Consider the following 21,392-nt stretch of genomic DNA (forward strand, 5'->3'; position numbering starts at 1 on the left):
GGATACTCCACTCAAAACATGATTCTACAGTTTTTCACTCTATCGGCAAAATAAGGGAACTTATTTTAAGAATGAAAAAAAAAATATTAAAAACATAATGTGTTTATTGTCTCCAAATAGGAATGAAAACAGGGTATAAGCCTACATGTGGTTTGGGATGAGTAACCTGCCTAATAACGCAGGTTAATTAGCAAATGTAATTTGATTCGCTCTCAGAGTTCGACCAGGGTTAGGATTAGGGATATCAACAGTATTTATTCGGCAGAAAACCCAAAGTATATAACATAAGAACAATAGTTAATGTACTGCAGGGTATGTCTATAAATACATTTACATACGGCAGGAACAGACACACATACATGTCATACAGCAGAGGGGCCTTTCCGCTAACAAAAAAGCCGTTGCAGTATGTAGTGTGAAAATTATATTAGGCTTGGCTATGTGAGACTACACAAAAAAACAATGTGAAAAAAACAGTTTCCCACATCCAAGCTAATGCTCTGGAAATGAGGCTTAAAGTTTATAGTTTCTCTTGACTGTCCCTCAATATTAAATACGCCAACATTGCTCCAGTGTGCGCGTCTACAATAAATGCTACCAGCCACGTTATCTGTAGAACGTGCTAATGGCAAATTCAACATGCTACCCAGCAAAGTACAAAGTATAACTTACAGGTTCTAAGTTTGAAGCTGGTATTGAGCCATCCTTGAGCATCTGTTTTGAAGTGTATCCTGCTTTTGTATTGGCACTCCAAGCCGTCCGAAGCAAAAAGATATACATATATCTATCATATACAGATATATCTATATAAGAGATTTTGAGTTGTTGTTGTAAGGACATTTCCATCAAGCTAATCCACTGGGTGTTGGTGCTTGCAGGCAGCAACAGAGAAATTGCGGTGCGTTGCTTGTAATATTACCTTCCACATCTTGGTGTTTACAAGAGTTGGAGTTATAGCGAGCAAAATAGCAGTTATTGGATGTAACTCCAACTCTATGAGTATGTGTGTAGCCCTCCACCTGCATGATATCACAGCCACAGAAAAGCACACTATTTTAATATGCTAACACTTTTATCACTGTCATGATGGTAATGCACCAAAGACTAAACCAGTATACCCCCCACCTGTCATGTTTAAAGGAGCATTATCCAATAACCAAGTTCAAGAGCACAAAGAAGCCGACCACTTTCCAGAGACCCACCAGATGTCAGTGTGGCACTTTGCTCTTAATCCTCATTTGAACCTACTTTATTTGAACAGAAAACACTAGTAGCCAAATGAAACAAATTTTGGGGTAATTCAAGCGTGTGTTTTTTAGTTGACTCAGATGGCTCCAATAAACCTTTTAAATTGCTGGCACAGAGGAGAGGGAACTAGGGATTTGTGTATAATCAGTTAATAATGTTGGGCAACTTACATGGAAGATGCAACAAATTACTCATTACCTGTTTCACATTGACACAAAAATGCACTAATTACTAATTACTCGATGGAAGAAGCAATTAATTATGCTACTTATTAAACTGCTTGTGGACGAAACACACACAGAAACACAAAGTCAGCACATACACATCCTAACAAAAATACAAAAATGTAAAGTTTCATCCTCCCAGCTATCCACTGCGTCTCTACTCTGCTAAACTCTTCACAACGTGCAGTAATACTGTTCTGTTTGGCAGGCCGTCTGCAAGGCGTCTACAGCAGCTAATGTAATCTAAGATACAATCTGGCCTGAGTGGGCTGTGGACTGGTACAGCAGTTCTATACACACACCTACACACACACACACACACACACACACACACACACACACACACACACACACACACGAGCAAAAGAACTCATGCAAATGATAGCATGCATGTTCTGTCGACATCGTGAATTGGCTACAACAGTATGTACCACAGAGGGCCAAGAGCCTGCAGGTTTTCACTCAAACCAAACATTACAGCAGGTGATAATAATGATGGGCTCTCATCCTGAATGCACACACACACACACACACACACACACACACACACACGCACACACACACACGCACACGCACACACACACACGAAAGCAAGCAAGAGAACACATGCAAATGATAGCATGCATGCTTTGTCCACAGCATGAATTGGCTCCTACAGTATGTTCCACAGAGGGCCAAGAGTTTGCAGGTTTTCACTCACAACTGTGAAATTTGCATACATTTTCACACATACTATACACAAAAATCATCACCACGAGCTGAGAGCAGTCTATGGCAGTGCACGGCTCAGCACAAATGAAAGCTGTATTCGACTGGATGTTTCCAAAGATGCAGCCACAAACTGGGTGAAGAGGGTCAATGTTAATATAGCCAGATTATCCAGCTGGAATTTATTTTGCAGTCAGTATGAACCTAATCCTGTTCATTCAAGTGTTTTGCTTTTGTCCCACATAGATTTCACTTTGGAATTCAGTTATTCTCTTCAATTTAAAATCAGTTCTACAACTGGAAACTGAAGCATAAACAGCACGAATAGCACACGCATTGAAGCAGATGACTGGCCTGTGAGGGAAGAATGTATGTTAAGAGGAGACACCAGATGGAGAAGGGGAAATGCAAGGTCGCCGCCCGAAATCTCGAATAAATATTTGTGCAATATTTGACCAACTCAATATGTTGTGAAGTGGAGCTCGACTGTGTTTAAACTGTTGCCGCTGTTTAGGCATTTCAACACTTGGCCATAAAGACATTTTAGCGGCTACATTTTTTAAAACTATTTGACGACTTAGATCGGACACACAGTATTTACAGCGGCCAAAAGAAACACACTAATTGAGAATAGTAAACTTGCTGAAGGTGAGAGCAAGACATTTGGCAAGATCATACATGATATTCAGCGTCACCAATCATAATCAGTGCTTTATGAACCCATATTCTCCATCGTCTGAGTTTACTGAAGTGTGGAGAGCAAACTGTAGTGTTTCAGTGCTCAGATAATGAGCAGAGAACTGCAATGAATGCAACTTATTTTCTTCATCACTACATTCATGTTTCCTAATGCTGGTGTTGTGTTAGGCGTGCGTGTTGGTGTTTGCACCACTTCCCTGCCCACATTCACTCGCTTCCTTCTGGTAATAATTTGATAAGTGAGTAAGTCAGTGAAGTTCGGTGCCAGGGTCTCGTGATGCACTGACCCCCGTTTGTCAGCTAATTGAATGATTATCTGTGCCTGCTCTCAGCTCCTCGCCGTCACTATTGTTCTAGCAGATGTGCTAATGCATCATTACAGCCGAGGGATTTACAGCATGCCTCGAAATACAAGGCCAAATGGGCTCCTCTACAGAAACACACTGTGGTACCGCAATAATAAACTCATGCAGCCAAACAGTAACAAGAGTGCAGCCTGCCTATTCCACTATTTTCAAGTCTTTATGTATAAAGACGTAATAACCGGTATTAACTGAGAGAGAGCTGTATAACAGCAATAAACAACAGTTTATTGCAATTGCAATACACGTACATCACAGTGGAAGCTAATGAAATCAGTCACTATTTGTTTAAAATAAATCAATGAATAAAAACACTGATGAACAGAAAAGTTTGGGAGGAGCAGGTAATGGTACAAGATGATTTCCCACAGTTGTCATGCTAAAGCATCTTATTGTACAGAGATTGAAAAGGGAGCAGATTCACAGAGACTTGAATCTTTATACATGACATTAATGTATATGTTAGATGGAATATGCTTTCTCATAGCCTTACTCCTTTTTTGGCCGTTCAGACAATATTAACAAATGGCTGCAAGAAGATTTCTCAAACATGTGAAAAGTCTCTGGACATCACCATTCATTACATTTCATTAAGTAAACGCTATTAATAGTATCTCATTATATCCAATTCTGAGCTTGGTAGGCAAAGACCAGGTGTCCCTTTGAAAGCGGAGGCATCGGTAATTAAAACAGCTGAAATAGCCAGCGATACCATCATGCAGGATAGCCTTCGAATGAATAATGGTCCGACAGATGATTGCACGGCCATGACGCTGCACAAAAGCAGAGGGCTCAAATCCTGCCTTTGTGCAATTCTGATGAGACATAAATTAATATATCAAGCCATCAATTTTGCTTTGCAGAGATGATTCAGTTACATCAGAAACTCCAGCCAACACAGAGCAAGTCGTGACTGTTTAAAAAGAGTAACAACACGAGGCCCACGCAGCAGACCACACACCACTGCAGGACTATATATTTGGATTGGGATTGCCTTCCAAGTGTGTCGTAACTGTGGATTGTTTCTTACATGAGAATGTTTAGCCGGAGAGGCTCTATCGATCCGTGCGCCAAAAGGGAAAAGCCTCTGCAGCATACTGATAGCTGATAGTCACAGTTTGCAGTTGGACTCACTGCATCACAAGCAGGCACATTTAAGGCAGAGTTAATGGCGACCAAGGTCCAATTCAGGTTAATGGCAGCAGCGGCGTGAATGTGTGACATGTGAAATCAGGCAGTCATGGTTTATCGACCTAAATGGTCCAAAGTGTCGAGAGTGATCCAGGTTCACAAAACAGAACAAATAGGCCCGCTGTCACCTACGCCTTCACCCTAGCGGCGACGCACGCACACACACACACACACACACACACACACACACACACACACACACACACACACACACACACACACACAAACACACACACACGCCTTGCACTCCATTCAGCCCATTCAACGCAGAGTGTTGGGGGCGGGGGTGACGAGGCCTACCTGTGACCTGCAGCTTATCGCCGCTGACCTCACACTTCAGGTAAACACGGCCCCTTCTTTCGGTGTGATCGGTTCCACACAGGCTGGGCACGTTCATAACACACTGCTTATGGACGTTCATGTCGCAGGCTGCAGGGCCAGAGAGAGAGAGGAGATCAAAGATGTCAGGAACATGACGATAAGCATGAGCTTCATGCATTTGATCCAAATCAAACGGAACTGAATGGCTCAGGGCTTTCTTACATGCCAATAACAGCATTTTTTTTTTTTATTTGTGTATTTTTAACATATTTTTCTAATCAAAACAGCTAGTTATGAAAACGACTCACAATGTTAATAGAACACCGAATTATAAACGCAAGCCGCGTCTTATGGCTTAATGCTTACATACAGTAAGCTGCTGGATTTACTTTATGTATAGAAGGACATATTTCAATTTCATTCCATGGATCAGACTGTATATGTTTGGCACAATACTAAAGGATTACTTCTCTGAAAGCTGTGTGAAAGAGGAGATAACAAGGTTATGACCCAGATTCAGCCCTGTGATGTCATGCATACATGGCATGTGTGTCAGCCGGATGAACCAAAATTTCATGGATTGGGAACAGATACCGATGGTTACATCATCACGCCACCGGGTCAGTAGGTGAGGAATTATTTTAAGAATGGCCATGCTGGCACACTACCTCATTTTTTTGTGCTTCGCTGTGGTTCACCAGCGCTTAAAAACACCGCAGTGCAAGCTTATTGTGGTGTGATCGGAGGTGCAATTGATCTGCCAAAATAGTTTCCCGCTCCTCATCTCTATTTATACACACCCTGAAGCGATCATTAGGCATAACTGGTGGTCTGTAGCAGGTGGAAGATAATGTATTTAGGAGCTCATTAAGGCATTCAGACTAATCCACTAACACAAGATTAACTGAAGGAGAGGGAGGGAAGGATATTAATAAAGAGTCGGTAAAGCTTCCATAGCAGGTCTATTCAGGGTGCATCGAACATAGCTGCAGACTGAAAATAGACCATGTGTGATTTTAATGAGTGAAAGGAGGAGGAGAAACTCATAGGCCTATGATATTCAGCGCAGAGGCACAATAGGCTTTTGTCAGGAGACTGATGTTGATAAAGTGGCTGTAAAACAGAATATCATGTGTGGAGCCACTTACAGCAAACCATTATTTTCCTATGCAGGCCACACTCAGGCCTCATTTACCTCTATAACAGAACAGTGCAGGATTCACTTTCCTCTGTTACTGTTTGAGCTTCAACTTCAGGCACTCCGCCAATCAGTTCACAGAATGTACAATAGAAACTTATATTACTTAGGAAGCATAGATTCATAGTAAAATATTACCGTAAAGGTGCAATTTGTAGACATAACTCAACCGTCTAGAGTTGTGTTACATGATGAAATGTTGATTTTTTTTTTTTTTACTTCTCTTAATTACTGAGTGACAAGTTGCAGAAATGAAACTCACAGTCGCACTTCATGCCCTGGTGGATGAGGCCATACAGCAGAGAGCCGCAGTGGTCACAGAAGGTGGGGCTCCCATAGGTGTGGATCTTAAACTTGTGCTTCGTTCTGGGATCCTGGAGGAATCAAAAAGGAAAAAAGAGCCATGAAAAAGCCTGAAATTAAAAAAAAAAGGGCAAACCAAATATCATTTGTGAAAAAAATAAATATTTTTTTGAGTTAGGGCTTTAATGTTAAGTTCTCATATTTTTGTTTATGTAGTTATTTGTTGTTTGAAAGAACATACAATGTTGTGTAAAGGGTGGAAGAAAGAAAAGAGTTTTAATTTTTTCAGAGGGTTAAAATACTGTATGTTTAAAAGATAAGAATAATTACAAAACATCTACCCTGAAAAAAATTAAAATAAAAACCGGCTACATCACAGGACGCCATTGTGTGTCAGACAATTTGTCGCTGATTGCCAGCCTGACTGCAATCACCACTTCTTTTCTTTTCTCGTACAACTTGAAGAAGCAGCCAATCAATCTGCAGCAGCCTTTTCTTCAGCCATCATTTTGGTTTGTCTTTCCATCTTCTTTGACCACATCAGTGAATAAGAATATAGTTGTCTGTATTAAATGGGCCTAACATTAAATTCAAGAGCACCAAAGCAAGCAAATATAATTCAGTTCACTAACAATTAATAGTGATAATACTACTTGTAATTAATGAATTAATTAAATAATTAATACTACTACTACTGCTACTACTACTACTACTACTACTACTAATAATAATAATAATAATAACAATCACAATAATAAATGTTATTTGTACAGAACCTTTCATAGAAGAAATGCAGCTCAAAGTGCTTCACAACAAAGGAATCACATGCACTAAGTGTTTCACATGGAGAATAAAACCCACTTGATAATAATATTAAAAATAAGATATAAGTAATACAACAAAGGTAAATGCCTTTAAAAGGAAAGCTGAACTTCAGCTATGTTACTAAGGTGTAAAAAGGAAGTTTTTGTCACCTTGGTGACATGGAACTGGACAAAACTGAGATTTGCAACCTCAGATTTAATCCAGAGAGTTAATTTACCAGACTAATAAACAACATTTCTCTTTTTTCAGCAGGATTTCAGTTTTGTCCTCTTTTGAGTTTAAGAAATGATTGCTCATCATTTATTTAGTGCCAAAAGACGACTAAACGATTCATTTTTAAAGCCATACTCATGCAAGTGCACACAATACAATACAACCTAAGGATTACCACGCACTTGAAGACCTACTCCAATAAAAAGGGAAATAAAGAGAAAAACACACACTCAGTTGTTACCATGTTCATTAAAAAAGGGCTCCGCTTCTTGATGACCATTACTCAAGACAAGAGTCATAAACTGCCACATATGATCATGTGTGCATTGCACAAATGACATGTACTGTTGGCCTTTTGGCCGTTCAGTAAATGGTTTGTGTACATATGTGTGAAGCATTATCAAAGTCGTCTGAGCTTCTCGTTCATCATTGGCCTCCATATTATCGCAGTTCACTGCTCCAGGCTCTCTACTGGAAACATGCGCGAAAAACATTAGGGTTTATTGCAGCGCATATAAGCCGACACATGAGTGTGTGCGTAAGACTGGGTAATAAAGGAGCTGTTGGTTGCGAGAGGCGGAACCATGTCTTTGTAAAGATAATACATTTGCTGTAGGCTTGCAGCTACATACCATGACCAACTCTCACGTTGTCAGATCAACTATTTGCGTATTTGTGCATTGACGTTTACTCTGCCACCTCGATTTGTGTGTCTTGTCAAGAGGAAGTCCAAATACAGAGGAAAGAGATGCTTTGCCGGTCAGATGTTGTGGTCCGTGCTGCAATGCATTAATCATAATGAACGCCGCCAGTGGATTATTCATGAAGCGACCACATCGGGGTCGTCGTACCCAACATGGCAGCAATGCATGAAATTAAGAGGAGATTCCTTCTGATGGAAACGTATCACAGCGTAAAAAAACAAACAAACAAACAAAAAGCATGCTGTAAGGTCGGAAACGGGTACGCCTGTACAGCATGTATGCTGCAGGCAGTCTTTTAAGCAAATTGGGGTATAAATGATCTATAACCTGATGAAAGCCTTCCAAAAATGTGAGACTAGCTACTGAAGTGGACGGCTAATGTTTTATCACCCAAAACATCCGTCAGAGTGTTAATTCTGCTTTAATGGTGGTTAAGTGAGTATTTTACAGGATGTGAAACAGGCTGGAACCTCTTCTTGTGCAGCTGTGCATGTCTGAAAGAGTAACTCACATGGCCCACTCACTCACCCACACTCAAAATCACAGTAAAACCACATGATTACATTATCCCTTAACCATGTCAAATGAGTTAATCAAGTGGTCCCAGTCAAGTGCACATGCAGGGTTTAGAGTTTAAGTTTGGATTTTGGATAATGCTATATACAAAGTATGATGACACTGTTTTGTGGACTAGACTTGTATTGTAAGCCATCATCAATCCATCTATTGTGCTTCATTTGCATTTGCCATTGCTGAACACAGGCTATGTATTTGCATAGGCAGCTTCCTTCCCCCTTTTTAAGCCAATGCAATACCCGTTTTGGTGCTCATCACCACTCGCTGGGCCATCATCCATTGTAATTTTGGATCATTTGGATACTCAAATAAGGGAGTTTTTAGCATAAAGAGTAGAGTAGTACGGTACAGTCAAAACAGGCAGGCAGAGTTATGACAGGTCAGACATTCATCTCAGCTGACATTAAGTGCTTCAGGGGTAGAGATAAACCAACCCTGATAATACATCATGTTTCAGTGAATTGAGGAAAACCAGTAGCGTGACTTAAACTGAAGATAATACAACCACGATTGGGATGTTGTGTAATTAAAAACAGAGTGCAATCATTTCCAAACTAACTGTGATCCTGAGTCCATGCAGTAACATACTTTATACAATCACGTTTTTCACAAAGTGGTGAACTTCGCTCCATCCTCGCTTGTGAACGACTGAGTCTTTCCAGGATGCTCCTTTCACACCTAATCATGATACTATCACCTGCTACCAATCAACCTGTTCACCTGTGGAATGATCCAAACAGATGTTTTTGGAGCGTTCCACAACTTTCTCAGTCTTTTGTTGCTCCTGTCTCAACTTGTTTGAAACGTGTTGAATCCAGAATAAGCAGATATTTCCTTAAACCAGTGGAGCTGATGAGATAATGGTCAAATATTCAATATATTGTCTTTTCAGTCAATTCAGTGCCAAAAAGGTAATGTAAAGTTCATGTTCATTCATGAGTCTGTTTCACTGAGCACATTTACAATTCAATAAATATGAATTCAAACTCAACAAACAACATTAGGGAAAACTGTACCTTAAGTAAATAACCTGTGGATGTTAAGTAAAGCCTGAAGTTCCTTGATGTGGTCTCTTGAACAAGCAGAACCAGTTATCACCCTGTTCTATTCCTTTGGACACTGAGTAAATGTAAAAAGAGTGAATGAGCCAATGCAAACACACAACACACAGCAGCAGAGCACGCTGGGGTCCCTGTCACATGCATGCATTCATTCATTTTATGCATTTCATGAAGCACTGCCGGAGGACAGGACTGAGAGGTGGAGGACAGGACTGAGCGGTGGAGGACAGGACTGAGCGGTGGAGGACAGGACTGAGAGGTGGAGGACTGCCACTTTTCCAAGCATGTTTTCCTGCTCATTCTCAAATTCTGCTTCATTCTCCATGGAAAGACAGAGACTTATTCTGATTGGGGGGAAAAGCAGCAGTGCTAAGACCATCTCTCCTGTTTTCCTTTTTTTATACCCCATACCTTGAAAAATACAGTGTCAAATGAGGACTGAATGGAAAGGGCTCGACCTGCGGAGAGAAATCATCAGTGAGGGTAGGAGTGCGTCATACATCTCGGTGAGATCTGACAGTATCACATGGTGAGGCGCCACAGTAATCAATGCTGCTGTTTCACTGCCATCGCAGTCAGTCTGACACTGGCCTCTGGACTCATGCGAAAGAGACTCATTCAGGCTCCTCTTGCAAGGTCTTGCTTGCAATCAGCCATTTCTCTGCCTGTCAATCTGCAGAGGCTTCACACCTTTATAGGACAAAGACAAATGCTTCCTTTGTCTGCCTCTCTGCTGTCCACCCATGTACATGACAAGCACGTCCAGAGCTGTTTCAGCTTCCTTAGAATATTTAAATATGTAACTTTAATACCCTACAATGAAGTCTGATTTACATAAAAGTCACATGTTAAAGGGACTTTTTTTCCTGCTGGACCACAAGGAATTGAAACACCATCTCAGACACAGCTCACAGTGGCCTCTATCTACAACTGACAACAGGCGAGGATGTGACTTTCGGAAATGCAGAAACCCTCCGTCATGAATAAGTTGTCACTTACAATTCATCAACAACTACCCAAACTGATACATTCCATATAGATTCTGGTCATTTAGTGCAGCAAAAATGATCATAACTAAAAAAATACTTACTAAATATTCAAAGAGATGCTTTATTTTAAGTCCCCCTGTTAGCATTTATAAGCATTATATGAATATTAAATAAATGGTTTAGAACACATGTAAATGCAAAGAGAGAGAAGTGTATTTATCAACAACTATAACGCCTCTGACAATATGCAGTTATAAAACACTGCTATAAAAATATAAAATGTGTCTTCATAGATATATTATATTTGCTGACAAATACTGTACATTAATAAGCATTAAAAAATATCCTTATAGCCACTACATTGCAGGGTGTTATAAACTCTTAGAAAATGTTTGAATACTGCATGGAAATGCTAAATAGTGGAACTTAAAGTAAAGCGTTAGTATATAAAAAAAAACAAACAAACAAACTCAGTGGACATGTTCTGCTTTTTTTTTTTTTTTTTTTTTGGATGAGTCCGTGATTCCTTCCGCAAGTTGTTCGGTATATCTCTGACTGCCAAACCAAAGTCTTGTGACTTGAGTAGTTTGAGGCTGATGGTCAGCTTCACTGAGATGTCCATCATCTTGAGTGACTTTAAACTCCTCCATCACAAATGACACTGTAAACACACAGTAGATGCGTAAGTAACACCTCACAGCGAAGGCGATCTGCAGCAAAATGATGCATATCCAAATAGCCTGGTGAGGAATATCATGATGGACTAGAATTAATTAAAGTGGGGTGTAAAACAAAACGTATTTACAAAATATACTGCAGGAATCTCCACCAGACCTGCTGCCCGTGGACTGAATCTTCATTTCACTACCATAAGCTGTCTCCAATGTCGTTTCAGAGAATTCGGCAGTACATCCAGCCTCACAATCACAGACCACGTGCTACTGTGCCAGCCCAGGTCCTCCACATCCGGCTTATTCACCTGCAAGATTGTCTCAGACCAGCCACCGGGACAGCTGACGCAACCACTGGTTCGCAAAACCAAAGAATTTCTGCGCATCTCAGGGGAGCTCATCTGCGTGCTCACTGTCCTCACCAGGATCTTGACCTGACTGCAGTTCATCATTGTAACTGACTTAAGTGGACAAATGCTGACCTTCAATGGGGCCTGACACTTAGGACAAATGTTCTCCTCACAGATGAATCCAGGTTTTCACTGTACCGGGCACATGGCAGACAACGTGAATGGCGTCATGCGGGTGAGTGGTTTGCCAATGAGTGCTCTATGGTGGCGGTGGGGTGTTATGGGCATGTGAAAGCTGTGGACAGTGAACACAGCTGCATTCTACTGATGGCAATGTGGATGCACAGATGCCGTGACGAGACGCTGAAGCCCACTGACCATCACCTTGTGCTGCAGCATGGTAACACACAGCCCCAGGTTGCACAGATCTGTACACACTTCCTGGAAGTTGGAAACACCTCAATTCCTGCATGGCCTTCATACTCACCAGACATGTCACCCACTGTCTGGGATGCTCTGGATGGATGTATTTAACAGTGTGATCCACCAATATACAGCAACACACAGCCATTGAATATGAGTGGGGCAACATATCACTGGCTATAATCAAATGTGTTGCACTGCATGAGGCAGATGGCGGTCACACTAGATGCTGGCTGGTTTTCTGTTCCCCCCCAACAAAAAAATGCATATAGCCCTACTCATGTGAAGTCCATAGTTCAGTGCCTGATAAATGCCTTTTATCGTTCAGGCCAAGGCACACCTGTGCAACCTGTCATGCTGTTTAATCATGTTGATATGTCATACCTGTCACCCATCTTGGCAAAGGAGAAGTGCTAACAAAGATTTAAACAAATTTGTGGTCAAACTTTGAGAGAAATAATCCTGTGGAAGCAAAAGCATTGCGTATATATTTCTGCCTCGACAGCAAGTCTGAAAAGCTCTCCTGCCTGTAGCACCCCTATGCAGAATAAATGTCCAAGTGATATTGAACATACAGTCCACATTGTCCAATTAGCAGCCCTGACCATGCTGTGCACACGCAAGCAGTCAGTGTGTTAGTTGAGGACAGGCAAGAAAAAGAGAGGGGTAGACAGTGAGTAGAGACAGAAAGAGAGAGAGAGGCTGTGCCGGCTGCACTTACTCACGTCCACCCCCACACAGCTGATCCTGAAGGATTACCCTCTTGTCCACCCCCCCCCCCCCCCCACACACACACTTTGTTCCCTCCATCTACAGCATGAATGAGTGATGGCGACAAAGAGCCATGTTCAGCTACAGATGGATCATGTACTTTTATTGTGGACTGTCACATCAGCTTCAGATGGGTGAAACATGGCTTCAATGTACCAAGATAATGGAAAACACTCAAAAAGGCAGAATGAAAACAGGCCAACCGAGGTGACAGCGGTGAATCAGCAAAAACGTCCAGTTCTTTGAGCTTTGACATGTGCTGACAAGTGTGTGCCTGCCTATCTAAGAAGCGGTCAAGCGCTGCTACGGACCATGAAAACAGACACTCGGACTCCTGACATGGCTGAATGATAGTGTGTCTGTAAGCGGGTCGATGTCTTATCTTCAGGCCCTGTTTGTGTGCGTGGACAATCATTTCTATTACTGATTGATAGATGTTTTGGATTATGATTGCATTGTAATTAAGTTTATTATAAAACATGCCAAAAACAGTCAAACAAGCCTGAGCCAAGACATAACTGGCAGCCATGCTAGCAGCTCCATGAAACTGTACTGCACTAAATGCTGACATCAACATGCAAACATACTCACAGTGACAATGTACCATGCAGATGTTAAGCAGGTATAATGGTTACAATATTAACCATCTTAGTGTAGTTTTAGCATGCTAACATTTGCTAATTAGCTCTAAACACAGAGTACAGCTGAGGCTGATGGGAATGTAATTTCTTTTGCTATTTGGTCATAAACCTGCATTGAACAAACTAAAGTTATTATGAAAAGCCAGTGGATCATCAAATTCTCCTCAGGGGGGCATGAATGTTTGTACCAAATGTTCTTGAAATCCACCCAATAGTTGTTGAGACATGTATTATTATTATTTACTGGCAGCAGACAAATATGAATCTGATGGTGGCTCTTGACGAACAGTCAGAATGCTTCATCCTCTGGAGACCATGAATGTCTGTACAAAATTTCATGGCAATCCAAGAAAAAGCTGTTAAGATACCAAAGTGGTGAACTCTCACCACTCAATCGAGACATTTTTGCTCAATAAATCAGTAATTAATTATTAATCATACAATAACTGAATCCTTTTCTCATGCTTGGCCACTTGCAGCTAGGCTCTCAAATGAATTAATGACGACATCCAGGCCAGCAGGTGTAAACTGTCTACTTTGACTGATTTGCATGGTGCCTTTTACAGATTCACAGGGCAGGCTGTAATGTGCAGAAAATGAAACCTGTAAATGAGTGTATCCGACTTCATGTCACTGAGCACACTAGTTGTCCATTAACATCCTTCCAGCAATCTGTGGAGTGGAAGGCTTTACCGCTGTGGCTTTCTATCCCCCATTACAGCCTAATTGGGTCTTAATGGGAAATTCAAGACAGACTGGGTGGCGCTGTCCTTCCAGAACAGCAGGGGACGCAGAGTGTTACGCCAAAAGCAATGATGAACTCAATCACTAGGCTCAACACAAGAAGGCCATAAGGGGTGTTGCTGGATGGTGCAGCAAGGAGGCTGCCCTTTGGTTAGTGGTAATATGAGAGGCAACAAGATGGACCAGATGTGACATGCACTGACAGGGAGCAGTTCTGCATCATGTCATGCAACAGAGTTGAATAACATTTGTATTGTTCTCTGTGTTTTCTTGTGTCCGGAGTGATGTTTTTTGTGCAATCCGTGATAACTAATCAAACAATTGAGGGCTGTGTCTGAACAGTTAATGCTGGCATTAGGGTGCATCAGTATGCAGATTATACAGCTCTTACGAAAAAAAAAAAAGTGTATGTGTATGCTGTGTATATCAAAATGACGGCAAAGGTGTAGTTACATCTAAGCCATTTTAAGGGATGAAGGGCATTTTTATTGGGGGGAAAAATGGTCAATGTTAAAGGGTTTAATCAATGCCTGGACAGGAGCTATAAGTGATTTAGAACAAACAGTATTGTATGAAACTGATCAATAGAAATATTACTGGTAAAAACTAATAAGCATGATCTTGACAACATAGAATAAACACATAAACCTTTGATAAATTGAGACAATCAAATCAGTGGGGACAAAACAATCGCCTCTGTTTTATATTAAATAGTTATAATAACAATGTCAGTGACTATGATCTGGATGAGGATAAAAAAGCAGGAAACAAATCCTGATTTCCTCTTCTTTGTGGCAGCAGAACACACACCTTCACCTCTGCGCTTCCCGGCAAATCCACAAAGTAAGTTAAACTGAACTCATCTACAAGCTTATCCACATTGGTCAGATTTTACCTTGAAAATTTAAACCTCAACATCACTCTCCTTCCTCTGCAGCATGTGCAGTAGCAGAAACCCTTCATTCCTCTGATTACAAGTGCGACACAGATTTTCTATTGGAAGACAGAAATGCCCGAGCAATCAATGACAAATACTAATAAGGAAGATTCACTCCAAACTGTGCAATAATTTTTAAAACACTGTGTTTTACTTGTCGGTAATGTCAGATGAGATTTTTCTTTAACTAATCTATAAATTTATTTTGGCATTTGCCCTGAAGTGCTGCCCTGTCGTCCTGTAATCAAAGATCAAAAACAGACAGAGGGCAGAAGGCGGATCAAAAGACTGAAGGCAACCAGGAGATACTGATGAAAACAGAAGCACAGGGGGTCAGGCACAGTGATGTTGGCTAATTAGCCAGGCTCTCCATTCCAGTTTAATTAGCAAGCAGGACGCCAACCAGGCCCTGCTAATGAACAGCTTGGCAGGGTGAAGCTGAGTAGGGGCTTCCCAGCAGATGAGTTGGAGGATGGGGGTCACCCTCCATCCTGCATACACTTGTTTAAGTTGCAATGAGATAAATTAGGAAAATCTTGCCTTGTTTATTAAAAGAATATACACCAATCTAAATTAAAAATCCTGTTACTTTGATGCTGTGCTGGACACAGCGTCTCTAGTGATGATTTATCTCACCAGTTATTATCATTTATCACAATATTGACATTTATCAACATGCATGCAAAACAACAGCAGCATCCTTGGATTCAAAACAGCAGAAACATTTTAAAATTAATACTTAAAATATTCTGATAAATGCAAAAATGCTAAAAAAAAAGAAAAAAAAGAAAAAGAATTAGGATAAAAATACCACTCTAATATTGAACAGATGGCTCGGTGCTGCAGCTACATTTAACTCAATTTCACTTAAGAGAAAGAGAGAAAAAAAGTCCTGAAAGCCAGACTTAGTTAATGCACTGTGTGTCTTGCATCTGGTCAACATGAAGAGACACCTGCGGGGCTAAACTGGGAAGGTTTTTGGTTTGTATTATGCATGGGAAATATATGTGCTCAGAGCAGCATACTGGACAGTGTCAGACACATTGCAAGACCAGAATGACTGTGCACATTCTCATTACAATGAATATCAAAGCTGGCCACTATTGGCAGTACAAAATACATGCATTCAGTTATTTTGGAGTGATTTCAGCTACCACGTGCATGGAAATAGGACATGAATTAGTGTAGTGTCGCTGAGTTAACATAGTTAACAGGTATAATTGGTGGGAAATGCCAGTACCATATGGGCTGCGAAGGGACAACACACTGGTGCAGAATAACACATTCAGGACAGAGCAACATCCAATGTGCACACAAAATGAAAGAGAAATTTGCATAATGCATTCTGGTAACTGAGGAAACTAACAAACAGCATTCTGCAAACTCCCACAAAATGACTGAACATGTTAAAATATTCTAAATCTGTTTTCAACTGGTTTGTGCTCCGTGTTGTACCGCCAGCATATTCTCTTGATTTGTTCTACATTGTGGATTTGAGACAGAGGACAGGCAAAGAAATAGAGTGTCCTTTTCTCTGAAACAACATCCCAATCAGTAAATCTGAGGCTCTGAAGATGGAACCACTGATGTTAAAAATACGGGTCAAAGAGGTCAACTATTCTCTGCCTCTCTCTCCACTTGAAAACCTGTATCTAATCTCAGAATGCAGAGTAATTACAAGGCCATGCTAATAAGAATGTGAGACTCCTGACAGGGCAGGAAAAAAAAAAGTCTGTTGATGCTACAGGTACACTCGAGGGGCATCAAAATTGTCTAATCCAAAAGAATCGACACTATGTGTGTTTGGTGATGTGGTATGCAACAGGACAAGGTAAAGGCAGCTTGTAGGGTTTGAAAAAAATTGGTTACTTATTCAACTGTGGTAGGGATACAATACGCTGCTTCCTTGCATATGTGTTTAAATTTTACAAACGTCGACTGTTCAGTGGTGGAAATCAATTCATGTCGGCTTTGAGCGGTTATTTGGTGTTAGTTCCAGCTCTTGTCGGACTTTGCGCGGAATTATTACGGACATGAGCATGAAATGCTCTGTGCAATTGGTCTTTCCTTTGATCCTGCCGCCCTGCTGTCTTGGCAATAGTTTCCTGTGTCAAGTCGTTGCCATGCAATTGCATGCTATACATGTGAAAAGCCAATTAGAAACCTGGTTACATATACAGCATACATGGCCAAGTAATCGTCTTTCCCCAGGCAGGAGAAATCAGGTTTCTCTAATCCCCAATCCTGATTTCAGAAACTGGGTCTCCCACACATGATGATGTTTAAGAAATCATGTTACAGCACAAAGTTGACTAGAACGCAGTTTCTTAAGTGCGCGCTGCGAGAAAGGCTGTCACGGCTTCGTCATTGAACTGATGCTATTCTCACTTGTGAACTAACAAGGCCGTGCCTGCAGTCTACTCTGAAGAGCAATTCCCTCAAAGTCAGATTCTAGTATATAATAGCAGCTTTTCAGAATCCAGAAACCAACAACCACGGTTCAATTTATGGATTTGATTGCAAGGATGGATATGAAGCGACTCCGGTGTTGCAATCATCAAAGAGGCCGGGTAGCTAATGCAGTCCACCTGCCTCCCACAGAGTCTAAAGAGCCCCACCTGGTGTGACATTTGCAGCCTGAGAGAGAGAGAGAGTGAGAGAGAGGAGTGAAATGAGACACACTGATGGTCACTTCATCTCTGTCATATCTTTCATTCACTTATCTCTTTGACCCATCTGTTCCCTACAGGACTGCGAAAAAGGTTGTTACAGTGGCGCTGGAAGGTGAGCCGTTTATTTCATCCATCCAGCGACAAATTCTCTCTTTCCCTTCTTGTATTGACTCCCTCGCCTAATATTTGTAGCTCTCTTTTACCCATCATCCCTCACTAGGAGGTGACATTTGAAATGGAGGTGGCAGGAGGCTCCTCCCTGCACCGATTTCTGAGTCACCCTCTGTTGTGGTTAACCTGTGCCTGTGTGTATAGACTACACACTGCTATACACACATGGGTTAACCTGTGCCTGTTTGACAACCTCCGGAACCAACAGCTACAGCGACAGCTACAGGTATGAGTGTGCACTGAGCATTTCATAAGTCATAGCTTTATGCTGACCAACAGGGATAATTGGCATTTAGAAGCGGGTCACATGATTTCTGATAAAACTATTAACTGTATGCTTAGGAAAACCAGGAGACTAGGTGCTGGTTAAGGTAGTGACTGCTCTAATTTGACTAATATGAATAAAATCTAACCACATGCTGCTACTACAATAATGTCTAATCAAACAATTTGTCATTTTTGAATTCCCATTCAAAGCAATTAGTTAAAGGCTTTTTTGAAATTTCAATAACACTCCATGTGTTACACATTTACTACAATGCACAGCTACTGTTACTCATTTTCAAAGAGTTCTTGTCAAAGGCCTTTCACAGAGTACCAATGCCAATGACCCTGACAACGTGCTGAACCAAGCAAAGCAGCCCCTGTCACTGTGACATCTAATTCTGTCACACCGCAGCCCTTCAACTTCTAATTCTATTTGACATCATGCATAATCACCTTTCCCTCCTCCCATCAAACTCTACTGCATTAGAAAAACTGTGCCACTCACACATCGCAGTCACTCATGGGTGGACACAGAGCAGTGTGTTTATTGAAAATGCTGAAAGCATCGTGGTATGAATTGCAACATAGAGCTGGAATGACTCGATCAGCAGCAGCTAGCCATCACTTTACTCCACCAAACACACATGCTGCTGCTGGCTACTTTCTGGTGGCCTGCAGCTACAGGAGTAGAGGGTGTGGTTGCTATGGTGAGGAGAGGCTTTGAAGAGAACAAGATGCAACTATCATTTATCCAGACGTGAGGTGTTAGGCTATGCAAGGTTACTATTTTTAGCGTATAAATCACCACCCTGATTCCTCTTGGCCTTTCACTAAGCTGCTGAGTGCTGAGAGGGAGGGCGGGTTGCCACCGCAGCTCACAGGGGGTTTTCCTTACCGTGTGGTATCTGTTAACACATCTGTCTGCTAGCAGAGCTACAGAATAATAGCTGACACTTTCAACTGCCAAGGGGCCGAGCTGCCTTTCCGACTGAATTCGTATTCGTAGTAAATGTATATATCACAGTGGTGTTCTCCCATGACCTTGGGAGCTCTTCCTGCAATTTTTATTGACAAGCTTGACAATACTAACAATTGACAATACTAAATATCAACATGCGTCTGATAAAGCTTACAGAAATATGTTGTACATTAAATTATTGGGACCCATCATGCAGGTTTTTGTTTGTTTCTAGCCTTAATTTTAAGGTCCATGATCCAACATCTCTAGGAGTTTTTTTTTTGGATCTGTGAAATCCAATGTGGTGTACCTCAGGGGTCTATGCTGGGTCCACATCTGCTCAATCTCTACATGTTGCTCCTACGCTAAGTTGAGACCCCACAAGTGCATACCAATGCTAGCAACATTTACACTGCATCCCTTTGATGATGGTTTTCAGGCAACTCTCTGTAGCTTTTTGCTCTAGAGCCTTGAAAGTCAAGAAGCTTCTTGCAGTTGAATCAAGACTGAGGTGTTTCTCCTCATCTTAACACTCAACAAGAAAGAATGAGCCATTTAACAACAAATCACTCACAAACGCAAAAGGATGTTGCAGTACAAAGTGAACCAAAGAAACCCAGTATGTGGCCCCCACTTCTTAATAACAGCATGCTAAACTCCTGCTGTCACAAGTGGACCTTTATGTGTACCTGTGACCATACAGCAGGAACAATCCTTCAAGTGTTTTTCTAATTTTGTAAATTGTGTTCTAAATTCATCGGCTGGAAGCAAGTCAAGATGTTGTCAGTCAACTGCAAGAGCATTTGTCACAGTGAATGCTGTTCACAGAGAGGCCAAAAAGCTTCACAATAACCCAAGGCTCTTACAAAACACGATTCAAGAAGACACACAGTATTACCAGTGTTTCATTGGCATGGTTTCTATAAACGGACCATTTAGAGAAAAACACAAGTTTACAGCTCTGAGATCTTAGAGCCCTTCGAACAAACCCTCCTGCTTGCCTTTTCACGGCTGGAGAAAACTGAGCTGCCAGTTAAACGGGACCCACACACACAGACGCCGCAGAGATGGGTTCATTTGCAGACGCTGGTTCATTAGCATAGCCACGTACACACGCTGTGAGTGACATCCACAAGGTCAGGAGAGGACAACGGGGTCTGTCACAGCTGTCACATCGGCTTGAAGATGGCTGCACTGTTTACTGCCAACCTTTTCTCCAGCAGGATAACAGGTAGAAAAAAAGGGTGGGGGGGATCCAGATCCACTGGTTCATTCAGTCCTGTTGCAAATGCTAAAAGCCAGAATAAATTGGCTTATCAGACACAGGCCATCTGTCAGGTGCTTAATAATTAAAAGAACTCTGCAAGATGTGAAAAAAAAGTTATCTAATAGCCAAAGTCTTGGCAGAGTTTTTTCACTGTTATAAGCCTGCTGACAGGGGCAGTGGCTTGGCTCTTCAACTCTGTTTTCTGTGGTCTTTGCTCTGTGGTATGGGTAGCACAAAACTCAACAAAAGACAGCTATTGTCCATGCAATTAATTTAGTGCCTGCAGCTGTGTGTGTATTTGTAGATTTCATGGACTAGAGAAAAAGATACTTTGGCTTCTTTAGCTTTGTTATTAAGCACTGCAAAACATTAGGAAGCCCAGGAATTCAGCAAACACACTACAGTGTCTTGTGTAAAAGAAGCGTACGTGCAAAGAGCTTGAGGAAAGAGAGAAAGATGGAAAGATTCTCATTTTTGTATTTAATATAAATAAATAGCAGAAATCAGACTTGGGTCCAACTGAGGGAGAACAAGTTTGTTTCAGGAAATACTTTGTCGAAAACAGTGGCTCATGGTCAAAAATATGAGAGGGTGCAAAGTCTACTGCACTATAGGGACAACCATCCAAGTGCATTTTTGCTCCAGATGCTGCGATGCACAAAAGTGATGTTTCCATTCATCTCAGTCTTTATCTCTGCCAGGCCTCCAGATAGCCTTGTATACTACGGTATCAGTCTGTTATGTTTTATGCACATCGACTGTCTGCTCAAGGCCCTCTCGTGGTTGGGATGATTCACAATTTTGAAAAATATATTTTACTGACTGCTCTGTGATTAACAACTGCTTCAGTTCACTGCTTCAGCTACGTCAAGTTTCAGAAAGAGAGTGAAGGGAAGGT

The 21,392-nt window shown here is 41.4% G+C and overlaps 1 protein-coding gene across 1 annotated transcript in view; it reads right to left on the reverse strand.

The window, feature by feature from the left end:
* prkcaa (protein kinase C, alpha, a) overlaps positions 1 to 21,392 on the reverse strand; it is a 136,327-nt gene that overhangs the window by 55,290 nt on the left and 59,645 nt on the right. The window contains exons 4-5 of the mRNA XM_041933808.1: positions 6,214 to 6,325; positions 4,733 to 4,861 (exon numbers count right to left, since the gene is read on the reverse strand). Coding sequence (XP_041789742.1) covers positions 4,733 to 4,861; positions 6,214 to 6,325 — 241 coding nt within the window. The remainder of the gene's footprint in view (positions 1 to 4,732; positions 4,862 to 6,213; positions 6,326 to 21,392) is intronic.

This window comes from Chelmon rostratus, chromosome 3, assembly GCF_017976325.1.
Source record: "Chelmon rostratus isolate fCheRos1 chromosome 3, fCheRos1.pri, whole genome shotgun sequence".
In the NCBI taxonomy this organism is placed as follows: Eukaryota; Metazoa; Chordata; class Actinopteri; order Chaetodontiformes; family Chaetodontidae; genus Chelmon; species Chelmon rostratus.